This window comes from Orycteropus afer, unplaced genomic scaffold (genome assembly GCF_000298275.1).
Source record: "Orycteropus afer afer isolate SDZICR_OR568_19922 unplaced genomic scaffold, OryAfe1.0 scaffold00046, whole genome shotgun sequence".
In the NCBI taxonomy this organism is placed as follows: Eukaryota; Metazoa; Chordata; class Mammalia; order Tubulidentata; family Orycteropodidae; genus Orycteropus; species Orycteropus afer.
The window spans coordinates 13,802,099-13,829,027 of record NW_006921633.1 but is presented as its reverse complement, the minus strand read 5'-3'; the positions used below and the strand labels follow the sequence as shown (position 1 = coordinate 13,829,027).

The following is a 26,929-nucleotide window of genomic DNA, read 5'->3' as shown; positions in this document are numbered from 1 at the left end:
ATCAATACTAATGTGGTAACTAGAGTTATTTCTTCCAAGGACATCTGGAATCCCATTATCTGATGAGATATTCTTTTCCTCCATTTTACAGCTGGAGACATTATCTAAATTCTCCTGAATCACATGGCGGTAGCCCTGGGAACAGAAAGCAAGTTTTAATAGTTCTTTGGTCAAACCACATGCCTTTTCTGAATCTATTTGCAGCATTTCAAGATGTTTTCTGAAGGGCCCACAGGGGCTACATTTAAAACCTTTTGGCCATTGTTTGCTAACTGCTGGGATGGTTTTAATCAAAGAGGAAGCCAGTATTTTCAGCTTGGGTGTGTTGGAAGAGTTCCTAAAATGTCTCCAAACTGATTTAGGAGAAACTGCTTAACAGAAGAGGTCTTTTTCCTGCCCTGGAAAAGCTTATTAGAACTGACACAAGCTGTAACCTCAGACCAAAAAAACCACATTTTTTTGAACATATTACATCCCAAAGGCAGCTGGTTTCTAAATGTTATCAGTTATCAATGACAAAACCTGTTCAACAAGGACCACAACATCAATTTATTACAGTCTCCTCCTCTTGGAATACTCTCGGTGTTTGTTGTATCTTCTCTACTAGAACCTAGTTTTTCTTGAAAAGGTTTTATTTGATGACTCAGGTAACATTTTCTGAGGTAAAAAGACCATATCATCTCAGAAAACATTTCCAACCACTCATAATTCTGACAGGAGGCATGTGAAAGGAGTGTCTTTGATGAGGCCAGTTCAGTTATAGGTTCCAGAAAAACCTAGCTCTCAGTAGTTCAGATTGAACCAGAACTACCCCCTCCCAAGTCAGAACTATTCCGAGTGCCTGAGTCAGTCCCACAAGCATCTCACATTTTCCTGCTCAGGTAAACTTTGTCTAGATTAGGCTGACTCCTCTACTCCACACAGGGCACTCTAGGTCAGCCCTCACTTTACATGGCTAAAATATTTTCTTCCTTTCCTAATTCTTGCATGATTTATCATGTATAAATTCCTAAGATCCCACTCAGGAACAAATCATCATAGCAAGGGTTTCCAAAGTTGTGGTTCTGAACCCATTGCATCAGAGCCATTTGACCTGCTTGTTAAAAGAACAAATTCCTGGAACTCACCCTAGTCCTAATGAACCAGTCTCTGAGGATAAAGCCCTAAGAGTCTGCTTTTTTTTTTTTTTTTTTTTTTTTTTTTTTTTTTAAGGTTTTACAACTGCCTGTGGCGATTCTTATACATGGTAAAGTATGAAAACCCCTGTATTGGACCAACTGTAAGAGTGAATGAAAAGGAGAGAGAAAGAAATCCCAGCAAGCACAGGCAGGCAAGATTTTAATTTGAGGATTTAATACCCATGGAGAAACAGGATGAAAAGGTCAGTGGAGAGGAATCACAGACGCCTTTGTTTAACAATGCTTCCTGACACCACCTTCAGTTAGGCTGGCTGCATCAGTGTGCTGATACTTTCTTCTACTTCTGACAGCTTCTTCAGGATTTGGTTGACCTTGACCTCATCCAATTCCAAACACAGAAATTCAGATTCCTGGAAAACATGAAAGGATGTTTTAGAGGGGACCCCCAGGAAAGCCAAGGCTCTGCATCTGGCATGGCCCAGGGATCCTACTCACCAAGGCTGGCTCAGAACTCAACTCCCCAAATGCATCCTTGATATTTTACCCAACAAAGCAGCTTCACAAAATGCCTTAAATGAAACCATTTTTATGATGGTACCCTAAAGAGTAACAAACTCCAAAACAAACTCACTGCCATTGAGTTGATTCTGGCTCACAGCAGCCTCCGTTAGGTTTACAAGGCTGTAACTCTTTATGTAAGCAGACTGCCTCATCTTTCTTCCATGGAGCAGCTGGTGGGTTTCAACCACTGACCGTTTGGTTAGCAGACAAATGGCTTAACCACTACACCACCAGAGCTCTTTCATAAAGAGTAAAATTCATTGCAACTGAATCAATTCCAACTAATAGCAACCCCCATTGAATTTCTAAGGTATGTCTTTACGGAAGCAGATTGCCTCATCTTTCTTCTGTGGAGTAGCAGAAGGTGTACAAATGCCAGGTGTTCCCATTGTGAAGATGTGGGAAACTCTTCACATTTGTCATCCCACATGCTCTTATAATAATATTTTTAATCTTTTTAAAATAATATTTTTTATGTTTAAGGTGAAAGTTTACAAATTAAGTTCCCATTTAACAATCTCTACACAAATTATTCAGTGATATTGGTTACATTTTTCACAATGTGTCATCATGCTCACTCACTGCACTCTGGTTATAGCATTTCAGATGCTGAAATAATTTTAAAGATAAATACTTAAGCCTTTTTATAGAAGAAGGAAGACTGATGCACAGAGATGTTAACCTGTATCACAAAATCAGAAAAAGGAAGAGATAGATTATGAAATCCCAGTTCTGGCTCACTCCAAAGCTCATGCTGTCTCCACAGAACCCTTAAGTAAAGTGATAGAATGAAGATTTGGTTTGGTTTTACGATAGCCTGGGAAATGGGCTAACTCAAAGTTACTTAGCCAGAGATTGTGACAAACTGTGTGACAAGATGCTTGGGATATAGCAACCTGAAGATACTAAATAATGATCCTGAGACAACAACAAATATTTCTAGGGCCTTTTCACTAGCTGCAAACCACCTTCTCACAATTTTTAAAAACATTCCCTTCGATCACTGTTTTCCTGTTGTGTACTGTAGTCAATCAATCCTATATTAGGTAGACATCAAAGAATAAAGATTTTGAGTTTGGTGGCAGAACTTCCATGTAAACTGGAGAGAAATCTTTAGAGATCCAAGGGCAAATTATACATATCCAAACTATAGTCGAGATCCTCAAGAATATTAAACAATTTTAGAGCAATATGCCACCATATGTCTGTCACTTTGCTGTACTGTGGTGCCTTGAGTGTTGCGTGAGGATATGCCACCAGTATTTCAAATACCTTCAAATACCCATGGTGGACAAGTTTCAGTGGCGCTCTCAGACTAAGACAGACTCAGAAGAAGGAAGGGGCCATCCAATTCTCAAAAGAATTGGCCAGTGAAAACCTTATGAATAACAGTGAAACACTGTCTATTGCTGGAAAACTTTATGAATAACCCTGAAATTGTCCAACATAGTGCAAGAGGATGAGCCCCTCAGGTTTGAAGTGGTCAAAATACAACTAGGGAAGAGCTGCCTCCTCAGAGTAGAGTTGACCTCACTGAAGTGGATGAAGTAAAGCTTTCAAGACCTCCATTTGCTGGTATGGCACGACTCAAAATGAGAAGAAACAACTGTAAACATCCATTAATAATCGGAACATGGAAGGTCTGAAGTATGAATCTAGGAAAATTGGAAGTTCTCGAAAATGAAACAGAACACATAAAGATTGAAATCCTAGGCATTAGTGAGCTAAAATGGATTGCTTTTAGGCATTTTAAATCATACAACCATATGATCTACTATGCCAGGAATGACAAACTGAAGAGGAATAACATGGCATTCACTGTCACAAAGAATGTTTCAAGATCTATCTTGAAGTACAGTGCTGTCAGTGATAGATAATATACATATGCTTACATTGAAGACCAGTTAATGCTACTATTATTCAAATTTACACACCAACCACCAATGGCAAAGATGAGGAACTTGAAGATTTTTACCAACTTCTGCAATGTGAAATTGACCAAATGTGCAATTAAGATGTGTTGATGATTACTGGTGACTGGAATACAAAAGCTGTAAACAAAGAAGAATCACTGGTAGTTGGAAAATATGGCTTTGGTGATAGAAATAAAGCTGGAGATTGCATGATAGAATTTTGCAAGACCAATGACTTATTCATTTGCAAGCACCTGTTTTCAACAATATAAACAGTGGCTATACATGTGGACTTTGCCAGATGTAGTACACAGGAATCAGACTGACTACATCTGTGGCAAGAGGGATGGAGAAGCTCAAAATCTTCAGCCAAAACAAGGCCAGGAGCTGATTGTGGAACAGGCCATCAACTGCTCATATGCAAGTTCAACTTGAAGCTGAAAACAATTTTAAAAAATCCATGAGAGTCAAAATAACCTCCTGACTTTAGAGACCATCTAAAGAACAGATTTCATGCACTGAACATTAATGACCAAAAACTACAGGAATTGTGGGATGACATCAAGAACATCATCCATGAAGAAAGCAAAAGGTCATTAAAAAGACAGGAAAGGAAGAAAAGACCACAATGGATGTCAGAAGAGACTCTGAAACTTGCTCTTGAATGGAAAGTAGCTAAAGCAAATGGAAGAAATGACAAGATAAAAGAGCTGAACAGAAGATTTCAAAGAGCAGCTCAAGAAGACAAAGTCAATTATTATAATGAAATGTGCAAAGACCTGGAGTTAGAAAACCAAAAGGGAAGAATACGCTCCGTATTTCTCATGCTGAAAGAAATGAGGAAAATATTCAAGCCTCGAGTTGCAATATTGAAAGATTATATGGGCAAAATATTGAATAAAAAGCAGGAAATATAAAAAGAACATGGAAGGAATACACAGAGTCACTGTACCAAAAAGAACTGGTCGATGTTCATCCATTTCAGCAGGTGCCATATGATCAAAAATGAGTGGTATTGAAGGAACAAGTCAAAGATGCACTGAAGAAATTGGCAAAAAACAAGGTTCCAGGAATTGATGGAATACCCATTGAGATGTTTCAATAAAGATATGTGGCTCTGAAGGCACTCATTTGTCTATGCCAAGAAATTTGGAAGACAACTACCTGGCCAACTGACTGGAAGAGATACATATTTGTACCCATTCTGAAGAAAGGTGATCCCACAGAATGTGGAAATTATTGAACAATATCATTAATATCACATGCAAGTAAAATTTTGTTGAATATAATTCAAAAACGGCTGCAGCAGTATATTGACAGAGAACTTCCAGAAATGCAAGGTGGATTCAGAAGAGGACGTGGAATGAGGGATATTATTGTTGATGTCAGATGGATTGTGGCTGAAAGAAAGCAAAGAATGCTGTAAAGATGTCTACTTGAGTTTTACTGATTATGCAAAACCATTCAATTTTGTGGATCATAACAAATTATGAGTAATACTGAGAAGAATGGGAATTCCAGAACACTTAATTGTGCTCATGAAGAACCTATACATAGACAAGGAAGCTGTTGTTCGAACAGAACAAAGAGAGACCACATGGTTTAAAATCAGGAAGGGAGCGCATCAGGGTTGTATCTTTTCACTGTACTTATTTATTCTGTATGCTGAGCAAATAATGGGAGTAGCTGGACTATGTGAAGAACAGCATGGAATCAGGATTGGAGGAAACTTGTTAACAATCTGCAGTATGCAGAGGAGATAATATTGCTTGCTGAAAATGAAGATGACTTGAAGCAGTTACTGATGAAGATTAAAGACTACAGTCTGCAGTATGGATTACACCTCAACAGAAAGAAAATGAAAATCCTCACAACTAGACCAATAAGCAGCATCACAATAAATGGAGAAAAGATGGAAGTTGTCAAAGACTTTATATTACTTGGTTCCACAATCAACACCAATGGAAGCAATAGTCAAGACATCAGATGATGTATTGCACTGGGCAAATCTGCTGCAAAAGACCTGTTTAAAGTGCTGAAGAGCAAAGATGTCTCTTTGAAGACTAATGTGTGCCTAAGCCAAACTATGGTATTTCCAGTCACCTCATATACATGTAAAAGCTGGAGAAAGGATAAGGAAGACTGAAGAAGAGTTGATGCTTTTGAGTTGTGGTACTGGTGAAAAATACTGAAAGTACCATGGACTGCCAGAAGAACTAACAAATCTGTCCTGGAAGAAGGGTAGCTGGAATGCTCTTTGGAAGCAAGGACGGCCAGACTTTGTCTCACCTATTTTGGTCATATTGTCAGAAGGGACCACTGCCTGGAGAAGGATATCATGCTTGGTAAAGTAGAGGGTCAGCAAAAAAGGGGAAGACCCTCAGCAAGATGGACTGACACAGTGGCTGCAACGATGGGTTCAGGTATAGCAAGGATTGTGAGGGTGGCACAGGACCAGACAGTGTTTCATTCTGTTATTATGAGTTGGAGCCAACTTGACAGCACCTAACAACAACTACAGCAACAGAGCAGTACGGTGACAGAAATGACACCAGAGTTGCATGATAGAATTTTGCAAGACTAATGACTTATTCCTTGCAAATACATTTTTTCAACAATATAAACAGTGACTATACATGTAGACCATGCCAGATGGAATACACAGGAATCAAATTAATTACATCTGTGGAAAGAGGCGATGGAGAAGCTCAATATTCTTAGAACAAGGCCAGGAGCTGACTGTGGAACAGACCATCAGTTGCTCATATGTAAATTCAAGTTGAAGCTGAAGAAAAAACAAGTCCATGAGAACTAAAGTACAACATTGATTATATCCCACCTGAATTTAGAAACTATCTGAAGAACATATTTGACACACTGAACACCAATGACCGAACACCAGATGAGTTGTGGGAAGACATCCAGAACATCATATGTGAAGAAAGTAAAAGGTCATTAAAAGGACAGGAAAGGAAGAAAAGACCAAAATGGATATAAGAAGAGATTCTGAGACTTATTTCTGATGGAGAGTAGGTAAAAGAAACAGAAGAAATGAAAGATGATTTCTAAGGGCAGCTTGAGAAGACAAAGTAAAGTAGTAGAATGAAATGTGTAAAGTCCAGGAATTAGAAAACTAAAAGGGAAGAACACCCTCTTCATTTCTCAAATTGGAAGAACTTAAGAAAAAAACTGAAGCCTTGAGTTGCAACACTGAAGGATTCTATGGGTAAAATATCGAACAATGCAGCAAGTATCAAAAGATGATGGAAGGAATACATAGAGACACTGCAGCAAACAGAGTTGGTCAAAGTTCAACCATTTTAAGAGATAGCATATAATCAAGAACTGCCTGTACTGAACAAAGTCCAAGCTGAAGTGAAGGAACTGGTGAAAAACAAAGCCAGGAATTGATGGAATATCCATTGAGGTATTTCAATGAATGGATACAGCACTACAGGTGCTCACTTGTTTATGCAAAAATATTTGAAGACATTTACCTGGCCAACCGACTGGAAGATAATCCATATTTGTGCCCATTCCAAAGAAGGGTGGCCCAACTGAATGTGGAAATTATTGAACCATATTATAAATATCACATGCAAGTTAAAATTTTGCTGAAGATAACTCAAAAATGATTGCAGCATTACACTGACAGGGATCTTGCAGAAATCGAAGACGATTCAGAAGAGGGTGTGGAACAAGGGATATAACTGCTGAAGTCAGATGGATCTTGGCTGAAAGCAAAGAATACCTGAAAGATCTTTACCTGTGTTTTATTGACTTTGCAAAGGCATTTGACTGTGTCACTCACAAATTTTGGATAATATTGTGAAGAATGGGAACTTTTTTTTTCTCATGAGGAACTTGTTCAGAGACCAAGAAGCAGTAGTTCTAACAGAACAAGGGGATACTGGAAGGTTTAAAATCAGGAAAGGTGCACATCCGAGTTTTATTCTTTCAGAACACTTATTCAGTCTTTATGCTGAGAAAATAATCCAAGAAGTTGGTCTATATGAGGAAGAATTTGGCATCAGGATTGGAGGAAGACTCAATAACAACCTTCAATATGCAGATGACACAACCTTGCTTGATGAAAGAGAAAATGATTTGAAACGCTTACTGATGAGGATCAAAGACGGCAGCCTTCAGTATAGATTACACCTCAGCATAAAGAGAACAAAAATCCTTATGACTGGACCAATAAGCAACATCATAATAAATGGAGAAAAGATTAAAGTTGTCAAGGATTTCATTTTACTTGGATCCATAATCAACACCATGGAAACAGTAGTCTAGATATGAGATGTCATTATTGCACTGGGCAATCCTGCTGCAAAAGACCTCTTGTTAAAGAGCAATGATGTCACTTTGAAGACCCAAGCCATGATATTTTCAATCACCTCATATGCATGTGAAAGGTGGACAATTAATATGGAAAAGCATAGAATCGATGCTTCTGAATTGTGGTGCTGGCGAAGAATACTGAAAATACCATGGACTGCCAGAAGAACAAACAAGTCTGTCTTGGAAGAAGTATAGATGGAATGCTCCTTAGAAGAGAGAATGGCCAGATTTTGTCTCTCATATTATGGTCAGAAGGGTCTAGTTCCTGGAGAAGGGTATCACACTTGGTAAAGTAGAGGGTCAGCATAAAAGGGGAAGATCCTCAACAAGATGGACTGACACGGTGGCTATGACCATGGGGCAAGTACAGCAAGGATTGTGAGGATGGTGCAGGACTGGCCAGTGTTTCATTCTGTTGTACACAGGGTCGCCATGAGTTGGAGCTGACTCAACAGCCCCTAACTACAACATGAATCTTTAGAAATGATATAATCCAGCTACCTTGTTTTCTGGATAATGAAATTGAGACCTCAGACATGTTAAATGTTAAAGATTAATGTTTAACATTAACATTAAACAGTTTAAACATCTAATGTTTGTTGATGGCAGAACTACCAGGTCAAAGTTTTTTTTGTCTACATTTACCTCTCTAAATACTGCAGCCTCTCCAGAAGTATCAGGTAAAGAAAGGTCAATGAGCCTCTTCAGAGGGAGGAAGTCACTCTGCCCTCAGCTATAAGAAGTGCATTTTGTAAAATTATCTTTGCTGCTGCTAAGCTGCTCTGCTAAGTCAACACCCGTGCCACTGAACACCCTGCAGGAGAAACAAATGCAGAGGGAAAGTAGGGACCTCTCAGATGAAAGGCTTCCAAAGGGAGAGAGGGCAGTTTTCCCTACCCACAAGGAACCCTCTCTTCAGACACATTATTTGGATAGGAGAGGAATTTGGTCTCCTATGTGAGCTTGGAAACTGCCAAGTTTGCATTTAGTCCAAAGCAAAAACCAGTTTTTTTTTTTTAAAAAAAGAATACCAATGATGGAAGTTTCCTGTGTTCAAGCTGCAGGAAAAAGGAACAAATTTATGGTCAATTAAGCAGGTGATTGTGGATCTAAGTGAAAAGAATCTTCGACAGTTTCAACCTTTTCTCCATTTATCGTGATGTTGCTTACTGGTCCAGTTGTAAGGATTTTTGTTTCCTTTATGTTGAGGTATAATTCATACTGAAAGCTGTAGTCTTTGATCTTCATCAGTAAGTGCTTCAAATCATCTTCACTTTCAGCAAGCAAGAATGTGCATCTGCATATCACAGGCTGTTAATGAGTCTTCCTCTAATCCTGATGCCGTTGACTTTTTTTCTTACTCGGTAAAATTCCATTATTATTTACTTTTATTGTGGTGAAAACATACACAAGACATTTTCCAACATAACAACTTTCACATTTACAGCTCTGGGACATTAATGCCATTTTTCATGCTGTGCCACCACCACTGCTATCCTTTTCCAAAATATTCCACCACCACTAGCATAACTCAATGCCCCCAAAACAAAAGCTTCTCCGTGTGTGTGTGTGTGTTTCATATAGTCCAATTTCTTGGATTATTTGCTCAGACTACAGATTGAATAAGTATGGTGAAAGGATACATCCCTGGCACACACATTTCCTGATTTTAAACCATACAGTATCCCCTTGTTCTGTTTGAATAACTGCCTCTCAGTCTATGTAGTTCTGCATGACCACAATGAAATGTTCTGGAATTCACATTCTCGACAATGTTATCCATTCATTTTATTTGGGTTTACAATCAACATCCCTGGAAACAGAAGTCAAGAAGTCAAATGAGGTACTGCACTGGGCAACTCTGCTGCAAAAGATCTCTTTGAAGTGTTAAAAAGCACCTTGAGACTAAGATGCATCTGACCCAAGCCATGATATTTCCAATTGCCTCATATGCATGTGAAAGCTGGACAATGAATAATGAAGACTGAAGAATTGATGCATTTGAACTGTAGTGTTGACAAAGAATACTGAATATACTATGGACTACCAGAAGAACAAACAAATCCATCCTGGAAGAAGTACAGCCTGAATGCCCCTGAGGAGGAGGGTAGTGAGGATGGCGAGACTTCATGTCATGTATTTTGGACATGTTTATCAGGAGGGATCAGTCCCTGGAGATGGACATTATGCTTGGACCCATTATTGGGTCATCAGAAAAGAGGAAGACCCTCAATGACATTGTTTTGGTTCTCCAGTGCTGTTATAACAGAAATACCAAAAGTGGATGGCTTAACAAACAGGACTTTATTCTCTTACAGTTTAGGAGGTAGACGTCTAAATTCAAAGTGCCAGATCTAGGGGCTAGGTGAAGGCCCCTTGGTCTTGAGCTTCAGCTATGCCTCTTATTCCAGGCCCAGTGGAGCTCGAGGTGTCACCTAACTCAGACAGTTGCAGGCTACTGAGGCTGACGAACTCAAGGTTGGCAAGTAAAATGGCACAGTCCCAAGATCAGCAGGCAACAGTGCGGGTCACTATGATAAAGACTCAGCCAAATGCAGGATCCAAATGTGCCAAAAACTAGAGACCTTTCCAAAAGCTCTTCCATATATACTGGAAGCAGGACACAATCTGAAGACAACTCTCCTTCAACCAATTAGGTACTCATAGCAGATTCTATCATGGAGATTGTGGTAGTTAAGTTTGTGCGTTAACTTGGCTGGGCCTGGTTGAGTGGCTGGGCAGCTGAATGTAGTTAGTCCCCATGATGAGATTGGTAATTAACTCCATGGTGGAATCTATTGGAGCAGCTGAGTAGCTGCTTTTAGGGATGTGGTCTGCTTCCTGTATATAAGAAACAGCTTTGGGAATGGTCTCTAGTTTATGGCACGCTTGAATCCTACACATAGCTGTGTTGTTCAGCAGCCTGCCATGCTCTGCCGACCTTTGAACTTTCAGTGGACTTGAATTAATGGCCTGCCATGTGGTTTGGTAACATCGGGACTGTGCCTTTTTACTTGTCAACCCTAGACTGAGCCTAACTTTAAAGTGTTTTAACATTTGGCCTTTGAAACAATGGTCCAGAAATAATACTTAACAGTCTAACATACGTATTCAGAAATTGGCAGAAATGATGATATTTCATCTCAGTGAAAGAAAGTAAGTTACAATAGTAAATCACACTGCTTTCTATTTATATGGGAAGACACTACCAAGGACAATCTTCATAGAGAGAGAAATGCCAGAGTAGGGTGTGTTAATGAATAGCCAGGATCTTTTCTGATCGGGGTACAGAGAATGGGGGTTGGGGGGTGGTTAGTTTGTTACAGTTTTCAGGACTGAAATTATCCTTGGACTTCTAAGTATTAATGAAGTCTAGTTTATTTTTAACAGAGACCGAACACTAGAAAGAAATAACAAGCTATATAAAGGAAGTCCAAAGTTAAACAGATATATTTTCCCTCCATTCTCAACTCTCATCGCTCTTCTCCTGGAAATAACACACCCAGTCTTAGAAAGACACATCTAGCCATACATGCCTCTTGAACAGTTTACCTGAAACTGTATTATTAGGGCCTAGTTTCATCTAGTTATGCTATCAAAATATATTTTATAAGGAATTCAAGAGCCTTTAAATGGGGGCTTAACACATGGAGCTTCATGCAAATTTCCCATTTGGCTATGGTATCCTACAGAAAGTACACCTAATGTATTTAAAGGTGGCTTAGAAATGCAGGTGATGCTTTCAAGCCAGAGACAGACAGTAAATGAGCAATCTGAAACACTTGCTATTTTCTTTTTTAAAAAATGTTGTACATTTTTCTTTGAGCTAAATGATATATTCTTTTGATGGCTAAGTTTTTTTTTTTCCCCCCCTAAATAAATGTTGTGTACCTCAGAGCCTTGTACCTAGCAGGTGGTCAATAAAAACCTTTTGCTTGCTTCACTTATTGAGAAATTGAGATCATCAACTAAGATTCATTAAGCACTTGTGGATTTAGATTGCATTTAGGGATTTTGAGTGTTTTTTCACAGACCACTTCTTAAGCACAAAGCTATCCCCAAAGTGTTAATACTCCAAAGAGCATAAAGTCACAGAATGAACCTGGTATTCTCTAGCCTGTACTTCTGGGGAAGATAGAAAGGACCTTGCTTATATGAGTCTAGAAGCACAAATGGGTCATTTTACACTTGTTTCATCATTGGTCCAAAACAGTTTTACTAGAAGCCAATAGTTAGTATTTTTATCAAGATTCTGTTTCACCAATGAGGAACTTTTTTTTTTTTTTTTAGTTAAGATAGAAAACTGTTTTCCTTAGGCAGTGGTATTTCCTCTTGCTACCCTCCTCCCCTCTTTACTTTTCAATAAGCAGACACTACAAGCTGGGTACAAAGTCTTAATGTAAGCAGACTCCCTCTTTGTAGACAATAATATGTTCTACCTTTGGCCATAGAGAAAACTACATCTTTCTCAATGTCAATGCAATTTTTCTTACCTTCCTTTGGCATAAACAAAGAAGATGTACTACAGTTAATGCCACTTTTGGCTGAAATGAGGCAGGGAAGGCAGCTGCATTTGCTGGGATTGTATCAACATATTACTGGATCTTTCCAATCAGGAATGCAGAGCAGCCCCTCTTTTGCTGCTGGCCAAAGAGCAACAGTTGCCAAGCCTTGACCACCTCCAAAAGCAGTAGTAGAAGTCTAGAAAACTTGAGCAGTGGTAACTGTAGATAATTTAATAACCTTTCTGAAAACTGACTCTTAAAATTAGCCATTTAGTTTTGCAATTATAGAATATACCAGGCTGCTGGTGTGACGTCTTAGGTCAATGCTCTGACTGCAACAACCTGGATGGCCAGGGCTTGGTGATGAGTCACTTTCTTACCTGGATATGGTTTCCTTCTTCTCTGCCATTTCCAGTATTTTTTATGCATTCCCTATTTTACTTTTTGGCCTCAATCTTTTCTTCTTCTGGGTCACATAATCAACAATATAAACATAAAAGACGAGTCTCCTCAGACCACCAAATCACAAAGCACAAACTCCAAAGATAAGCAGGCAAGAATTTTCATTATGGCTAAGTTAATAGGAAGGATGCTCTCCAAGTGATAAATAATGGGATGAGCCACACCAATACCTTTGGTTTTTCTCATTATCTTCTGATACTTGTATAGTAGCACTTTACAAACCCCAAAAAACAAAATAAAATGAAAATTGAAACAACAGCTATGGAAGATGAGACTTCAACTAGGGATTTGCATTAAAAGTCCTTAGAACCAGGAACATGACCTCATCTCTAAAACTTTTTTATCTTTTTACGTTTTTTTATTGTGATGTGGGTACAAATTTACAAAGCAGATCTGTTTTATTCACAACAGTTCATGCACATTTGGTTTCCCAGCCCCGATTACAATCCTCAACCATAAAAAGCCCTCTTCCCATCTCTTCCCTGCGACTATACCAACCCCCTCCTTATCTATGTTTTCCTGTCTGTCCAGCTCTCCCTCTATGCAAATGCTGCCCTTCTGATATCTCATGGTTGAATGATCTAGGAGGTACATCTCCTGGGGTAGGTGTTCTGCTTATAGGTCTTTCTACTGTTTGGCTGAGAGCTAATCCACAGAAGTAAATCCAGTTCCAAAGAGGAAAGATAACCAGGGCCATAGTCTTGAGGGTTCCACAAGTCTCTATTTGACCAGTAATTCTGGTCATTTTTGTGTCTAAAACTTCTTATACCTTGTATCTAAAGCAACAGACAGCTTATGCTTTTCCTTAAAACACCAGTTTAAAAAAAAAAAAGAATAAAACAAAAATTGGTGACTTATAATCTTTTATATCTTCAACAAAATTTTTAGCAATATATGTAACAACCCACCACCTGACTGTCAGTTTGCCAAACGGTGGTGGCCTGAGTATTGGCATGATGCTGGAAGCTATGCCACAGTATTTCAAATACCAACAGGGTCACCCACAGTGGCCAGATTTCAGCAGAGCTTCCAGAATAAGAGTGACTAGGAAGAAGGACATGGCCAGGTCCACTTCTGGAAAAATGGCCCCTGAAAACCTTATGAATAGTGGTCAAATACTGTCTGATATAGTGCCAGATGATGAGCTCCTTAGGTTGAAAGGCACTCAAAATAAGACTGGGGAAGAGCTGCTTCCTCAAAGTAGAGCCCTCCTTAATGGCTAAAAGGATGGAATAAAACTTTCAGGACCTTCACTTGCTGATGTGGTATGACTTAAAATGAGAAAAAACAGTGGCAAATATCCACTAATAATTGGAACATCGAATATATAAACTATGAATCTGGGAAAATCAGTAGTTGTCAAAAATGAAATGGAATTCATAAAGATCAGTATCTTATGGCTAACTTGAGCTGAAATGGATTGGTATTGGCCATTCTGGATCAGACAGTCTTAAATTCTTCTATACCAGGAATGACAAATTGAAGAGGGATGTTGTTATACTCAGTTGTAAAAAGAACACTTCAAGATCTATCTTGAAGTACAATGCTGTGATAGGATAATATCCATACACCTACAAGGAAGACCAGTTAATATTAGTCAAATTTATGAACCAACCACTAAAGCCATAGATGAAGAAATTGAAGATTTTTACCAATTTCTGCAGTCTGAACTTGACCAAATATGGAATGAAGATGAAAGCTGGAAACAAGGAAGCAATGGTAGTTGGAAAATATGGCCTTGGTGATAGAAATGACACCAGAGATCACATGACAGAATCTTGCAAGACCCACGACTTATTCACTGCAAATATCCTTTTCCAACAACATAAATGGTGACTATACACTCGGATTTCACCAGATGAAATACACAGGAATCAAACCAACTACATGTGTGGAAAGAGATGATGGAGAAGCTCAATTATCAGTGAGAAGGTGGCTAGGGGTGGACTGTGGAACAGACCATCAGTTATTCGTATGCAAGTTTATATTAAAGCTGAAGAAAATTTAAACAAGTCCATGAGAGCCAAAATACAACCTTGAGTATACCCCACCTGAATTTAGAGACCATCTGAAAAACAGATTTGACATAATGAACACCAATGACTGAAGACCAGATGAGTTGTGGGAAGACATCAAGAATATCATGTGGAAAAAGCAAAAGGTCATTAAAAAGAAAGAAAACATAAATGGATGTCAGAAAAGACTGAAACTTGCTCTTGAACAGAGAATAACGAAAGCAAATGGAAGAAATGATGAAGTAAAAGAGCTGAACAAACCTTTAAAATGGCAAATTGAGAAGACAAAGTAAAGAATTTTAATGAAATGTGCAAAGATCTGGAGTTGGAAAATCAAAAGGGAAGGACACACTTGGCATTTCTCAAGCTGAAAGAAGTTAAGAAAAAATTCAAGCTGAGTTGTAATACTGAAGGATTCTTCAGGCAAAATACTAAATGATACAGAAAGCATCAAAAGAACACGGCAGAAATACAGTCACTGTACCAAAAAGAATTGGTTGATATTCAATCATTTTAGGAGGTAGCATATGATCCAGAACCAACTGTACTGAAGGAAGAAGTACAAGCAGTACTGAAGGAACTGGTGAAAAACAAGGTTCCAAGAATTGATGGAGTACCCACTGAGATGTTTCAATAAATGGATGCAGCACAGAGGTACTCACTCTTGTAACAAGAATTGACTTAAATCAGGAGATTTCTTTTCTTCCAGGTAGAATGAATTTTAGTTGCTTGCCTCAAAGTACAGAAAATATAGTACTAACAGGGTCTGGGTGAGGGTAGGGAGTATATAGATAGGGCACAATCTCTTGCCCTACCCCATAACCTCTATTCTGAGACCAAATGCACAGATTCACAGGTGAAGTATCCTCAGCTACTCTGATTTCCTAATCTGCCTTTCTAATACCTTCCTTATCACCCTGGGTTGCAGTTAATGGCTTGGCATGGCCATTCTAGCCATAATCTTTGTGACTCCCACCAAGAGACTGGGTTGTTGTTGTTTCATGCTGTCGAGTCGGCCCCAACTCATAGCGACCCCTCCTTGGGTTGCTGAGGCAGTATCACTACGGAAGTAGATTGCCCAACCTTTCTTCCGAGGAGTGGCTGGTGGGTTTGAACCGCCAGCCTTCTGGTTAGCAGTCAAGTTCCTTAAGCATTATGCTACCAGAGCTCCTAAGAGACTGGGTAGGGTTATGCAAATGTGAGGTGCTTGTGGCCCTCCAAGGGGATCAAATAGCTTGCTAATAATGTAAATAAGGTCCATGGCACCTTTGTAAGCGTGGGACCATGAAAATAAAGTATATGGAACCCTAATGTGGGGACTTAGGAGCTCTGGTAGCATAGTGCCTAAGGCACTTGACTGCTCACCAGAAGGCTGGCGGTTCAAACCCACCAGCCACTCCTCGGAAGGAAGGTTGGGCAATCCTACTTCCATAGTGATACTGCCTCGGAAACCCAAGGAGGGGTCGCTATGAGTCGGGGCCGACTCGACGGCAAACAACAACAACAATAATGTGGGGACTGGTCAGTTTTGCCACCTCACTAGACTTGAAATGAGCCATCTTAGAGGCAGAAGGGAAAGATCTCACTATCATCAAGAAGGAAGGGCCAGGAGTGGAATGCATCTTTTGGACTCAAGATCCCTGTGCTCAATGTCCTCAATGCAGGAGACAGCTGTGACACCAGAGATGATGAGATGCAATGGCAGAGAAACAGTGGCAGCAGAAGCAACAGAACCAAAAGACAAACATGAGATGGAGTATTGGGCTCCCGAGCCTATGGAGTAAGAAAGTTGAATGCCTTCAGGTAGGAACTTGCAGGCAGAGTGGGGTGCCTCTAGGCACTAATCCATGGAACTAGGCTCAATGACTCACAGAGCAAGAAAGCTGAGTGCCTTTGGGTAGGAGGTGTATTGGCAGAGTGGGGTACCTCTGAGAACTTATCACTGGCAGAGCTAAAAGAGCTTTGTAACACTTGCTATGGTAGTTAAGTTTGTGTGTCAACTTGGCTGGGCCTGACTGAGTGGCTGGGCAGCTGAATGTAGTATTCCCCATGATGAGACTGGTAATCAACTCCATGGTGGAATCCACTGTGAGCAGCTGAATAGCTGCCTGAGGGATGTGGTCTACTTTCTGCACATAAGGAAAAGCCTTGGGGAGCAGTCTTTAGCTTATGGAATGCTTGAACCCTGCATGTAGCCATGTTGTTGTTCAGCAGCCTGACATGCTCTGCCGACCTTGGGACTTCCAATAGTCTTGAATTAATGGCCTGCTGTGTGGCTTGGTAACATTGGGACTGTGCCTTTTTACTTAACCTTGGGCTTGGCAGTCTCAGCAGCCATCAGCTGTCTGAGTGAAGAAAAAAAAGCCTCCAGTTTCACTGGGCTGGGAGCAGGAGACAGAGCTGAAGCCCAAGGTTGAGGGGCTTTCATCCAGCCCCTAGAGCCTGGCACTTTCAACTTGGACTTAAAGCCTTCAAACTGTAAGAGAATAAACTCCTGTTTGTTCAAGCATCCCATTTTTGGTATATTCCTGTCAGACCGGCACTAGGTAACCAGAACACCTGCCCAAGCGATACAGAGGCTAAGGGCTTGCAGGGCAAAGAGGTCGAGAGGCCAAGAGTCAAGGACCGGAGAGCAGCCTGCCTGTCGTATGGCTGAGAAGAGGCTGTCCTGACTGAAGAACTGTAGCTTGAGTCATTTCTTATCCTAAACTGTAACCTGTTACTTCCCTAATAAACGTCATAAGACAGTATTGTCTGTATGTTCTCTGTTATGTTCTGTTACAATGAATTATTTACCCCAGTGGGTGAGTTGAGAGTACAGACTACCATAGGATGGTTGGTGTCAGAATTGGTAAAAAGGTTGGTGGGTGGAGGTGTGTCTGACCTTTGTCTCTTAGGAATCAGCCTTGGCCTGTTGATCTTGATCTTCCTCCCTGCTTGTGAAGATAGAGGAGATCAGAGGCCACCCAATGCCATTTTTACTCACCCAATACCAAGGTTGGCAATTACCAGAAATGGCTAAGGAACCTTACAAAGGGGGCAATAACAAGACAATTGTCAACTAAAACAAAGGATTAGATTCTGATAGAGACATGTGCTAGGTGTTAGGAAAGGTGATCATAGGTTTCTAGGTGGCACATATGGTTGGCAGGTTGAACCTGCCCAGTGGTAACCCCGCAAGAAAGGACCTGATCTGCTTCCATTAAGATTACAGCAAAGAGACTACTACAGTGGTGCATTTTCCCCTTGTTGCTCTTATACCCCACACCCTCTTGGTGAACAGGGGTGTGGCCATCCCCTTCCTCCACCCATCTTTTTGATCAGCAGGAATTCCATCCAGGTCTCTGCCCTAACAGATTGTGGGTGCTGTGCCCAGCATCCTACTATTCTGTTTCTGCTTTTAAATTATTCTTTCTGTCTTCCTTTATTTCCTCTTTCCCGTCCCTGGTTCTTGTTTTATTTATTCCTTTTTTCCTCTTCCCTTTTCCTGGTTCCCTTCCTTTTTCTTCCTTTTTGTTCTTCCCATACATTATTTTTCCTTTTGCAGTTTGCCCATTTTTTACCTACTATTCTTTTATTCTTATTGTTTTTTCTTATTTCTTCATCCCCAGATATTGTGGCTTTTTTCCCCCTCTTTTTCTCATTATCTTTTATCCTTCTAAAATGCATTTTGAAAGTTTTTCTTCTCCTTTATTTTCTTTCTTTTTTTTTGCAATTGCTCCTGTTTATGTGGTTTGAGTTTTTTGTTCTCTTTTTTCTTTTGTATCTTTATTTATTTATTTTTGTCTAACTGAATGGGAGACAACAACCATTCCCACACAACCCAACCATACCTTCACCTCCTATAGCCCCACCCACTGAGTGAGGGCTACCACTTGCTTTTGTACCAACTGACCAATGATAGACAGCAGTCAGTAACAGCTCAATTCACCTTCAACTGCTCTTTACAAATAGCTAACAGAGATCTGTGCACATATTCTCATTCTACTATCACACCCACCAGGAGACAAGTGGTGAGTGCCTAAGTGCTAAGAGCTAGCAAATAGAGAAGCACAGGACCATATTCACACAGCTATATAATTTTTTTTTTTTTTTAAATGGGGGGAAAAAAGAAAAAATCTTGGGCAAATCACACCAACCACAAATTAAACACAAATACAAAAGTACTACAATGTCTTGGAGACAAAGACCATCACAGCCCACATAAAAAACAAGATAAAGTAATAGAAACAAGCAACCAAGATAAAAACCTAGAAAACATCCCTGAGGAAGAAGTAGGATTGAAACTCTCTGATAAGGAATTCAAAAGAATTATATTTGGGGACCTTCAACAGAATGAGAGACAGATCAAGGAAAACACTGACAAAATTATGGGAAACACAGACAAAACTCTGGAACAATTTAGGAAAACAATACAAGGACAAATTTACAAAATAAGCAAAAAATTAGAAATGATACAAAAACAAATCCAGAAGATTAGTACTAAGATTTCAGAAACAGATATCACAATGAACAGGCAAAGGAGAAGTGAATCAACGGAAGACAGAATTAATGAAACTTGAAGACAAATACCTCAATACTACCTTGTTAAGGGATCAATCAGACAAAAGATCAAAACAAAATGAGGAAAGCCTAAGATTCATGTGGGATACCATCAACAGGAATAAAAAACAAAAACAAAAAAACAAACCCCAAACTCACAGCTGTCAAGTCAAATCCAACTCTAACGATCCCTCCTTGGGTTTCTGAGGCACTATCACTATGGAAGTTGATTGCCCAGTCTTCCTTCTGAGGAGTGGCTGGTGGGTTTGAAATGCCAGCCTTCTGGTTAGCAGTCAAATGCCTTAGTCACTATGCCACCAGAGCTTCTTCAACAGGAATAACCTACGTGTAATTGGAATTTCAGAACAGGAAGAGACACATACAACCAGAGACAACTGGCGAGGATTTGTTGGAAGATAATTTCCCTAATGTGATGAAAGACGAGAATATATCCATTCAAGAAGTTCAGTGACACCCAAATAGGATAAACAGACCTCAAAAGAAAATCAACAAGACAAGCAGGGAACAGTCCCTTCTGACAACATGACCAAAGTAGGTGAGATGAAGTCTGGCCATCCTTGCTTCCAAAGAGCATTCCAGCTGCACTTCTTCCAGGACAGATTTGTCTGCTGTTTTGGCAGTCCGTGGTACTTTCAGTATTCTTTGCTAACACCACAACTCAAAAGCAACAACTTTTCTTTGGTCTTCCTTGTTCATTGTCCAGCTCTCACATGCATATGAGGTGACTGAAAATACCATGGCTTGGGTTAGGCACACCTTAGTCTTTGAGGAGACATCTTTGCTCTTCAGCACTTTAGAGAGGTCTTTTGCAGCAGATTTGCCCAGAGCAATATGTGGTCTGATATTTTGACTACTCCTTCCATTGGTGTTAACTATGGAACCAAGTAATATGAAATCTTTAACAATTCCAATCTTTTCTCCACTTATTGTGATGCTGCTTATTGGTCCGGTTGTGAGGATTTTTGTTTTCTTTATTTTGAGATGTAATCCACACTGCAGACAGAAGTCTTTAATCTTCCTCAGTAAGTGCTTCATGTCATCCTCAGTTTCAGCAAGCAAAGTTCCCTTGTCTGCATATCACAGGTTGTTAATGAGCCTTCCTCCCATCCTGATGCCACACTCTTCTTCATGTAGTCCAGCTTCTCGGATTATTTGCTCAGCATACAGATTGAATAAGTATGGTGAAAGGATATAACACTGACACACTCCTTTCTTGATTTTAAACCATGCAGTATCCCTTTGTTCCGTTTGAATGACAGCCTCCTGGTCTATGTACACGTTCTTGATGAGCACAATCAAGTGTTCTGGAATTCCCATTCTTCTCAGTGTTACTCATTATTTCTCATGATCCACACAATCAAATGCTTTTGCATAGTCAGTAAAACACAAGTAAACATCTTTCTGGTATTTTTTGGTTTCAGCCAAGATCCATCTGACATCAGTAATAATATCCCTCATCCCATGTCCTCTTCTGAATCCAGCTTGCATTTCTCGAAGCTCTCTGTCAATATACTGTTGCAACCCTTTTTGAATTATCTTCAGCAGGATTTTACTAGCGTGTGATATTAATGATATTGTATGATAATTTCCACATTCTGTGGGATCACTTTTCCTTGGAATGGGTACAAATATCAATCTTTCCCAGTCATTTGGCCAGGTAGCTGTCTTCCAAATTTCTTGGCATAGACAAGTACCTCCAGTGCAGCATCTGTTTGTTGAAACATCTCTGTGGGTATTCCATCAATTCCTGGAGCCTTGTTCTTTGTCAATTCCTTCAGTGCAACTTTGACTTCTTCCTCCAATACCATTGGTTCTTGATCTTACACCATATGCTGAAATGGATGGACACTGACCAGTTCTTTTTGGTACAGTGACTGTGTATTCCTTCATCTTCTTTTGATATTTCCTACATCATTCAATATTTTGCCCACAGAATTTTTCAATATTGCAACTTGAGGCTTGGATTTTTTTCTTCAGTTCTTTCAACTTGAGAAATGCTGAGCGTGTTCTTCCCTTTCGGTTTTCTGACTCCAGGTCTTTGCACATCCCATTTATAACAATTGACTTTGTCTTCTCGAGCTGCTCTTTGAAATCTTCTGTTCAACTCTTTTGTCATTTCTTCCATTTGCTTTAGCTACTACTCTCTACTCAAGAACAAGTTTCAGAGTATCTTCTGACATTCATTTTGGTCTTTTTTTCCTCTCCTGTCTTTTTAATGACCTTTTGCTTTCTTCATGGATGATGTTCTTGATGTCATCCCATAATTCCTCTGGTTTTCAGTCATGGGTGTTGAATGCATCAAATCTATTCTTTAGATGGTCTCCTAAAGCCAGCAGGGATATAATCAATATCATATTTTGGCTCTTGTGGACTTTTTAATTGTCTTCAGCTTCAACTTCAACTTTCATATGAGCAACTGATGGTCTGTTCCACAGTCAGCTCCTAGCCTTGTTTTGGCTGAAGATACTGAGTTTCTCCATTGTCTCTTCCCACAGATATAATCGATCTGACTCCTGTGTACTATATCTGATGAAGTCCACACGTATAGCCATCATTTGTGTTGTTGTAAAAAGGGATTTGCAATGAATAAGGCATTGGTCTTACAAAATTCTATCATGCAATCTCCAGCATTATTTCTATTACCAAGGCCATATTTTCCAACTACCAGTGATTATTCTTTGTTTCCAACTTTTGCATTCCAATCACCAGTGATAATCAACACATCTTGATTACATATTCAGTCAATTTCAGACCACAGAAGTTGGTAAAAAATCTTCAGTTTCCTCATCTTTGGCTTTGGTGGTTGGTGCGTAAATTTGAATAATAGTAGTATTAACTGGTTTTCTTTTAGGCGTATGGAAATTATCCTATCACTGACAGCACTGTACTTCAGGACAGATCTTGAAACTTTTTTGTGACTGTGAATGCCACACCATTCCTCTTCAATTTGTATTTCCTAGCATAGTAGATCATATGTGGTTATCTAATTCAAATGGCCAAAAAGCATTTCAGCTCACTAATGCCTACGTTATCTTTATGCATTCCACTACATTTTTGACAACTTCTGCTTTTCCTAGATTCATACTTCAGATATTCCATGTTCCAATTATTAATGGAAGTTTGCAGCTGTTTCTTTTCGAGTTGTTCCACATCAGCAAATGAAGGTCCCAAAAGATTTACTCCATCCACATCATTAAAGTTGGCTCTACTCAAAGGAGGCAGCTCTTCCCCAGTTGTATTTTGAGTGCCTTCTGACCTGTAGATCTCATCTTCTGGCACTGTATCAGACAATGTTTCAGGGCTATTCATCAAGTTTTCTAATAATATATAAGACAGTGTTTCACTGCTATTCATAAGGTTTTCACTGGCCAATTCTTTGAGAAGTGGATGGCCCCTTCCTTCTTCTGAGTTTGTCTTAGTCTGGAAGCTCCATTGAAACCGGTCCACCATGGGTGACCCTGCTGATATTTGAAATACCAGTGACATATCCTCTAGCCTCACAGCAACACACAAGCAATCACAGTACAACAAACTGACAGACAAGTGGTGTCCAAATTGGTAAGAAACAAGTAAAACTATCCTTATTTGCAGATGATATGATCCTATACATAGAAAACCCAAGAGATTGAGCAAAAAAATTACTAGAACTTATTGAAAGATTTAGCATAGTGGCAGGATACAAGATCAATATACAAAAATCAGTTCAATTGCTCTCTACCAGCAAAGAGGTCTCTGACAAGGAAATAAGGAAATCAATACCATTTATAATAGTTACCAAAAAGATAAGAACGTTGGGAATAAATCTTACCAGGAACACAAAAAACCTATACAAAGAAAACTACAAAACACTAGTTCAAGAGATTTATATAAGAGATCTACATAAATGGAAGAACATACCATGCTCATGGATAGGAAGATTGAACACTGTGAAAATGTCAATACTACCCAAAGCAATCTATACATTCAATGCAATCCCAATCCAGATTCCATCAACATTCTTTAAGGACATGGAAAAAACAATCAGTAATTTTATATGGAAAGGAAAGAGAAGTCACACAAGCAAAGCACTCCCGAAGAAGAAGAACAAAGTAGGAGGTCTCACATTTCCAGATCTCAAAACCTACCATACAGCCACAGTTGTTAAAACAGCCTGGTATTGGTACAATGACAGACACACAGACAAGTAGAACAAAATTGAGACCCCAGAAACAGATCCACTGAATTATGGCCAGCTGATCTTTGACAAAGGCCCCAAATCCATTAAATGGGGAAGAGAATGTTTGTTTAATAAATGGTGCTGGCTTAACTGGATATCCATTAGAAAAATGAAACAAGATGCATACCTCACACCATACACAAAAACTAACTCCAGATGGATCAAAGACTTAAATGTGAAACCTGAAACTATAAAGTTAATCAAAGGAAAAATAGGGATAAACTTAGGGGCCCTAATATATAGCACAAATAGACTATCAAGCATAACCCAGGATGCAGAGACAGCAGAACATAAACTACATGACTGGGACCTGACCAAACAGAAGACAGGAATATGAGTTGAACATTTACCTGAGGTAGATACACTCCTTGGAGAGAACAATCATTGAGAAAGAAGGGCTGCCTATGCACAGGGAGACAGCTCAGGGGGCAGGAGTCCATGGAGGGATGGACACTGGGAAGAGGTAACTATGAGGAGGAAGTGGGGGGGGGGGAGCTGTTGCATTGTGGTAAACTGTGGTCAATGTCATTAGACAAAGTATATGTAAACTGTTGTATGGAAAGTGAATTTGCTCTGTAAATCTTCACCCAAATCACAATAAATAATAATAATAATAAAATGAAGAAAGATTAAGGATGATGTGGGATACCATCAAAAGGAATAACCTATGTGCAATTGGAATTCCAAATAGGAAGAAACAAAAACCACAGAAAAAAATGTCAAAGAGTTTTGGAAGAGAATTTCCCCTTGTATGATGAAAGATGAGAATACATCCATGCAAGAAGTTGAATGAACCCCAAACAGGATAGACCCCAAAAGAAAATCCCAAGACATATCATCATCAAACTAACCAAAACAAAAGACAAAGAATCCTGAAAGCAGGATAGGAAAAACAAAAAGTTACCTACAAGGGGCAACCAATAAGACTAAGCTCAAATTTCTCAGCAGAAACCATGCAGGTGAGAAGACAATGGGATGGTATATATAAAACCCTGAAAGAAAAAAATTTCCAACCAAGAATTACATGCCCAGCAAAACTGTCCCTTAAATATGATGATGAAATTAGGACATTTCCAGATAAGCAGAAATTAAGGGAATTTGTTAAAACCAGACCAACCTTACAAGAGATGCTAAAGGGAGCCCTTTGGACAGAGAACCAACAACAGCAAACAACAACTGACCATTAACAAACATGATGACATAACCCAGAAACCAACCTAGTTATAGAAGTATTCAAAGTAAATAAGCTACAAGATTATAAACAGGGAACCAGAGACATCAATTGACAAATGAGGACAACTACAAACCAAAAAGAAGGAAAAAAACTGTGTAGTTACAGAACTTCTAGATGGTAGAAGTCAAGAAAACTGCAAGACAGAATGGACTGTTCTAAACTTGGGAAGAAAATTATAAATCACAGGGTAACCTCAGAGAAAAATGATAAACCTTCACATCAAAATAAAAAAGAGGAGCAGCACAATTATTTAGCAAATACTAAAACAACAGCAATAAAAGAAGTGATAATATGATTCATAAACAAAATGAGCTCAGCACAGAAAATTATATGAACAAAGAAATCAGCAACACCATGAAAAAGCACATAAGAAAATGACAGCAACAAATTCATACTTGTCGATAATTATATCACCAAGAGAGTAAAAAGAGAACCTAGATTGAGAAAAAATATTTGGTAATGACATATCTGACAAGGGACTTATCTCTAAAACTTATAGAAAACTCCAACAACAAAGAGATTAACAATCCAATTAAAAAATGGGCAGAAGACATGAATAAACACTTTACCAAAGAGGATTTTCAGGCAGCCAGTAAATACATGAAGAAATGCTCACAATCATTAGCCATTAGAGAGATGCAAATTAAAAGAACAATGAGATACCATCTCACCCTAGCACTAATGCAAAGTTCAACAAGACAGAAAATAACAAATGCTAGTGAGGATATGGAGAGTTTGGGACTTTCTACACAGCTGGTGGGACTGTAAAGTGATACAGCCACTGTGAAAAGCAGTATGGTCATTCCTTTAAAAACTGGAATTAGAAATACCATTTGACCTAGCAATTCCATTACTAGATACATATCCTAAAGAAGTGAGAGCCTGGACAATAACAGACATATGCACATCCATATTCATTGCAGCACTGTTTACAATACCAAAACGAGGGAAACAACCTAGGTGCCCATCAACAGAAGAATGGATAACCAAACTATGGTACGTATACACAATGGAATACTATGCAACCCTAAAGAATAGTGCATAATCTGCAAAACACCACATAACATGGATAAACTTGGAGGACATTATGCTGAGTGAAATAAGTCAATCACAGAAGGACAAATATAGTATTAGTTCATTATTGTAAAAAGTCAAGGAAAGGTTTATATATGGAAGGAAACTTTGTTGGTTACCAGCGGTGGGGGTGGGTGGAGGGAACACTGCCCGCCCCCCTCAAAAAAGCATCAACCCGTGCCACTTAAGTTTTGTGTATTTCACTGTACATAAATTATATTTCAATAAAATGTAGTTTTAAAAAAAGTAGTAAGTAGCACTGCAGTAGTTTCCTTTTGCAATGTTCCCCTTCTCGACTTAGTTTAATTTAAGGACGTGAAACACTTTGTCAGTCTTTGATCATATTTATCTCTTTTTAGTTATTTTCATAAAGACACTTAGTGCAAATTAGCAACACAAAGCAAAACTTGTTAAAGAAAATAAAGTATCAGGATTGAAAACAGCTCATTTGAGAAATGCCAATCACCTATAAAGTTGAAAATAAGTAATGATTCTATGGTTGGTTATTCACTAGAATAAACACTGTGCCTTTAAGTCCTGGGAAGTATTTTTAATTTGTGAGCTAAAATTGCCAAAGGATTGTCTTCATATGTTGATAGTATCACTCGTTTTTGATAAAGAAATGCCACTATTTGGCTGTTGGTAAACCATATTTCTGTTTATATGAGTTAAAACATCATTAAAATGCCCTTTAATTATGCTCCAGATTGACCATATGTAAAATGGTCTTTTAATAACTTTGTAGAAATTGTAGATATGCAGATACAATCAAAATTTAATGATTATAACCTTTAAAATTGTACCATGCATTTTCACATTCTTTAATTTCTACTATCATTATGACTAATAAAGCATTTCAGAATGATAGGATTTTGTAAAATAACCAAATATATACACACACAA

At 39.0% G+C, this 26,929-nt stretch overlaps 1 protein-coding gene across 1 annotated transcript in view; it reads right to left on the bottom strand.

The window, feature by feature from the left end:
• Window positions 1–1,441: 1,441 nt before the first annotated feature.
• COMMD1 (copper metabolism domain containing 1) overlaps window positions 1,442–26,929 on the bottom strand; it is a 264,413-nt gene continuing 238,925 nt past the window's right edge. Inside the window, exon 3 of the mRNA XM_007938029.2 lies at window positions 1,442–1,549. Within this exon, the coding sequence (XP_007936220.1) occupies window positions 1,442–1,549 (108 nt within the window). The remainder of the gene's footprint in view (window positions 1,550–26,929) is intronic.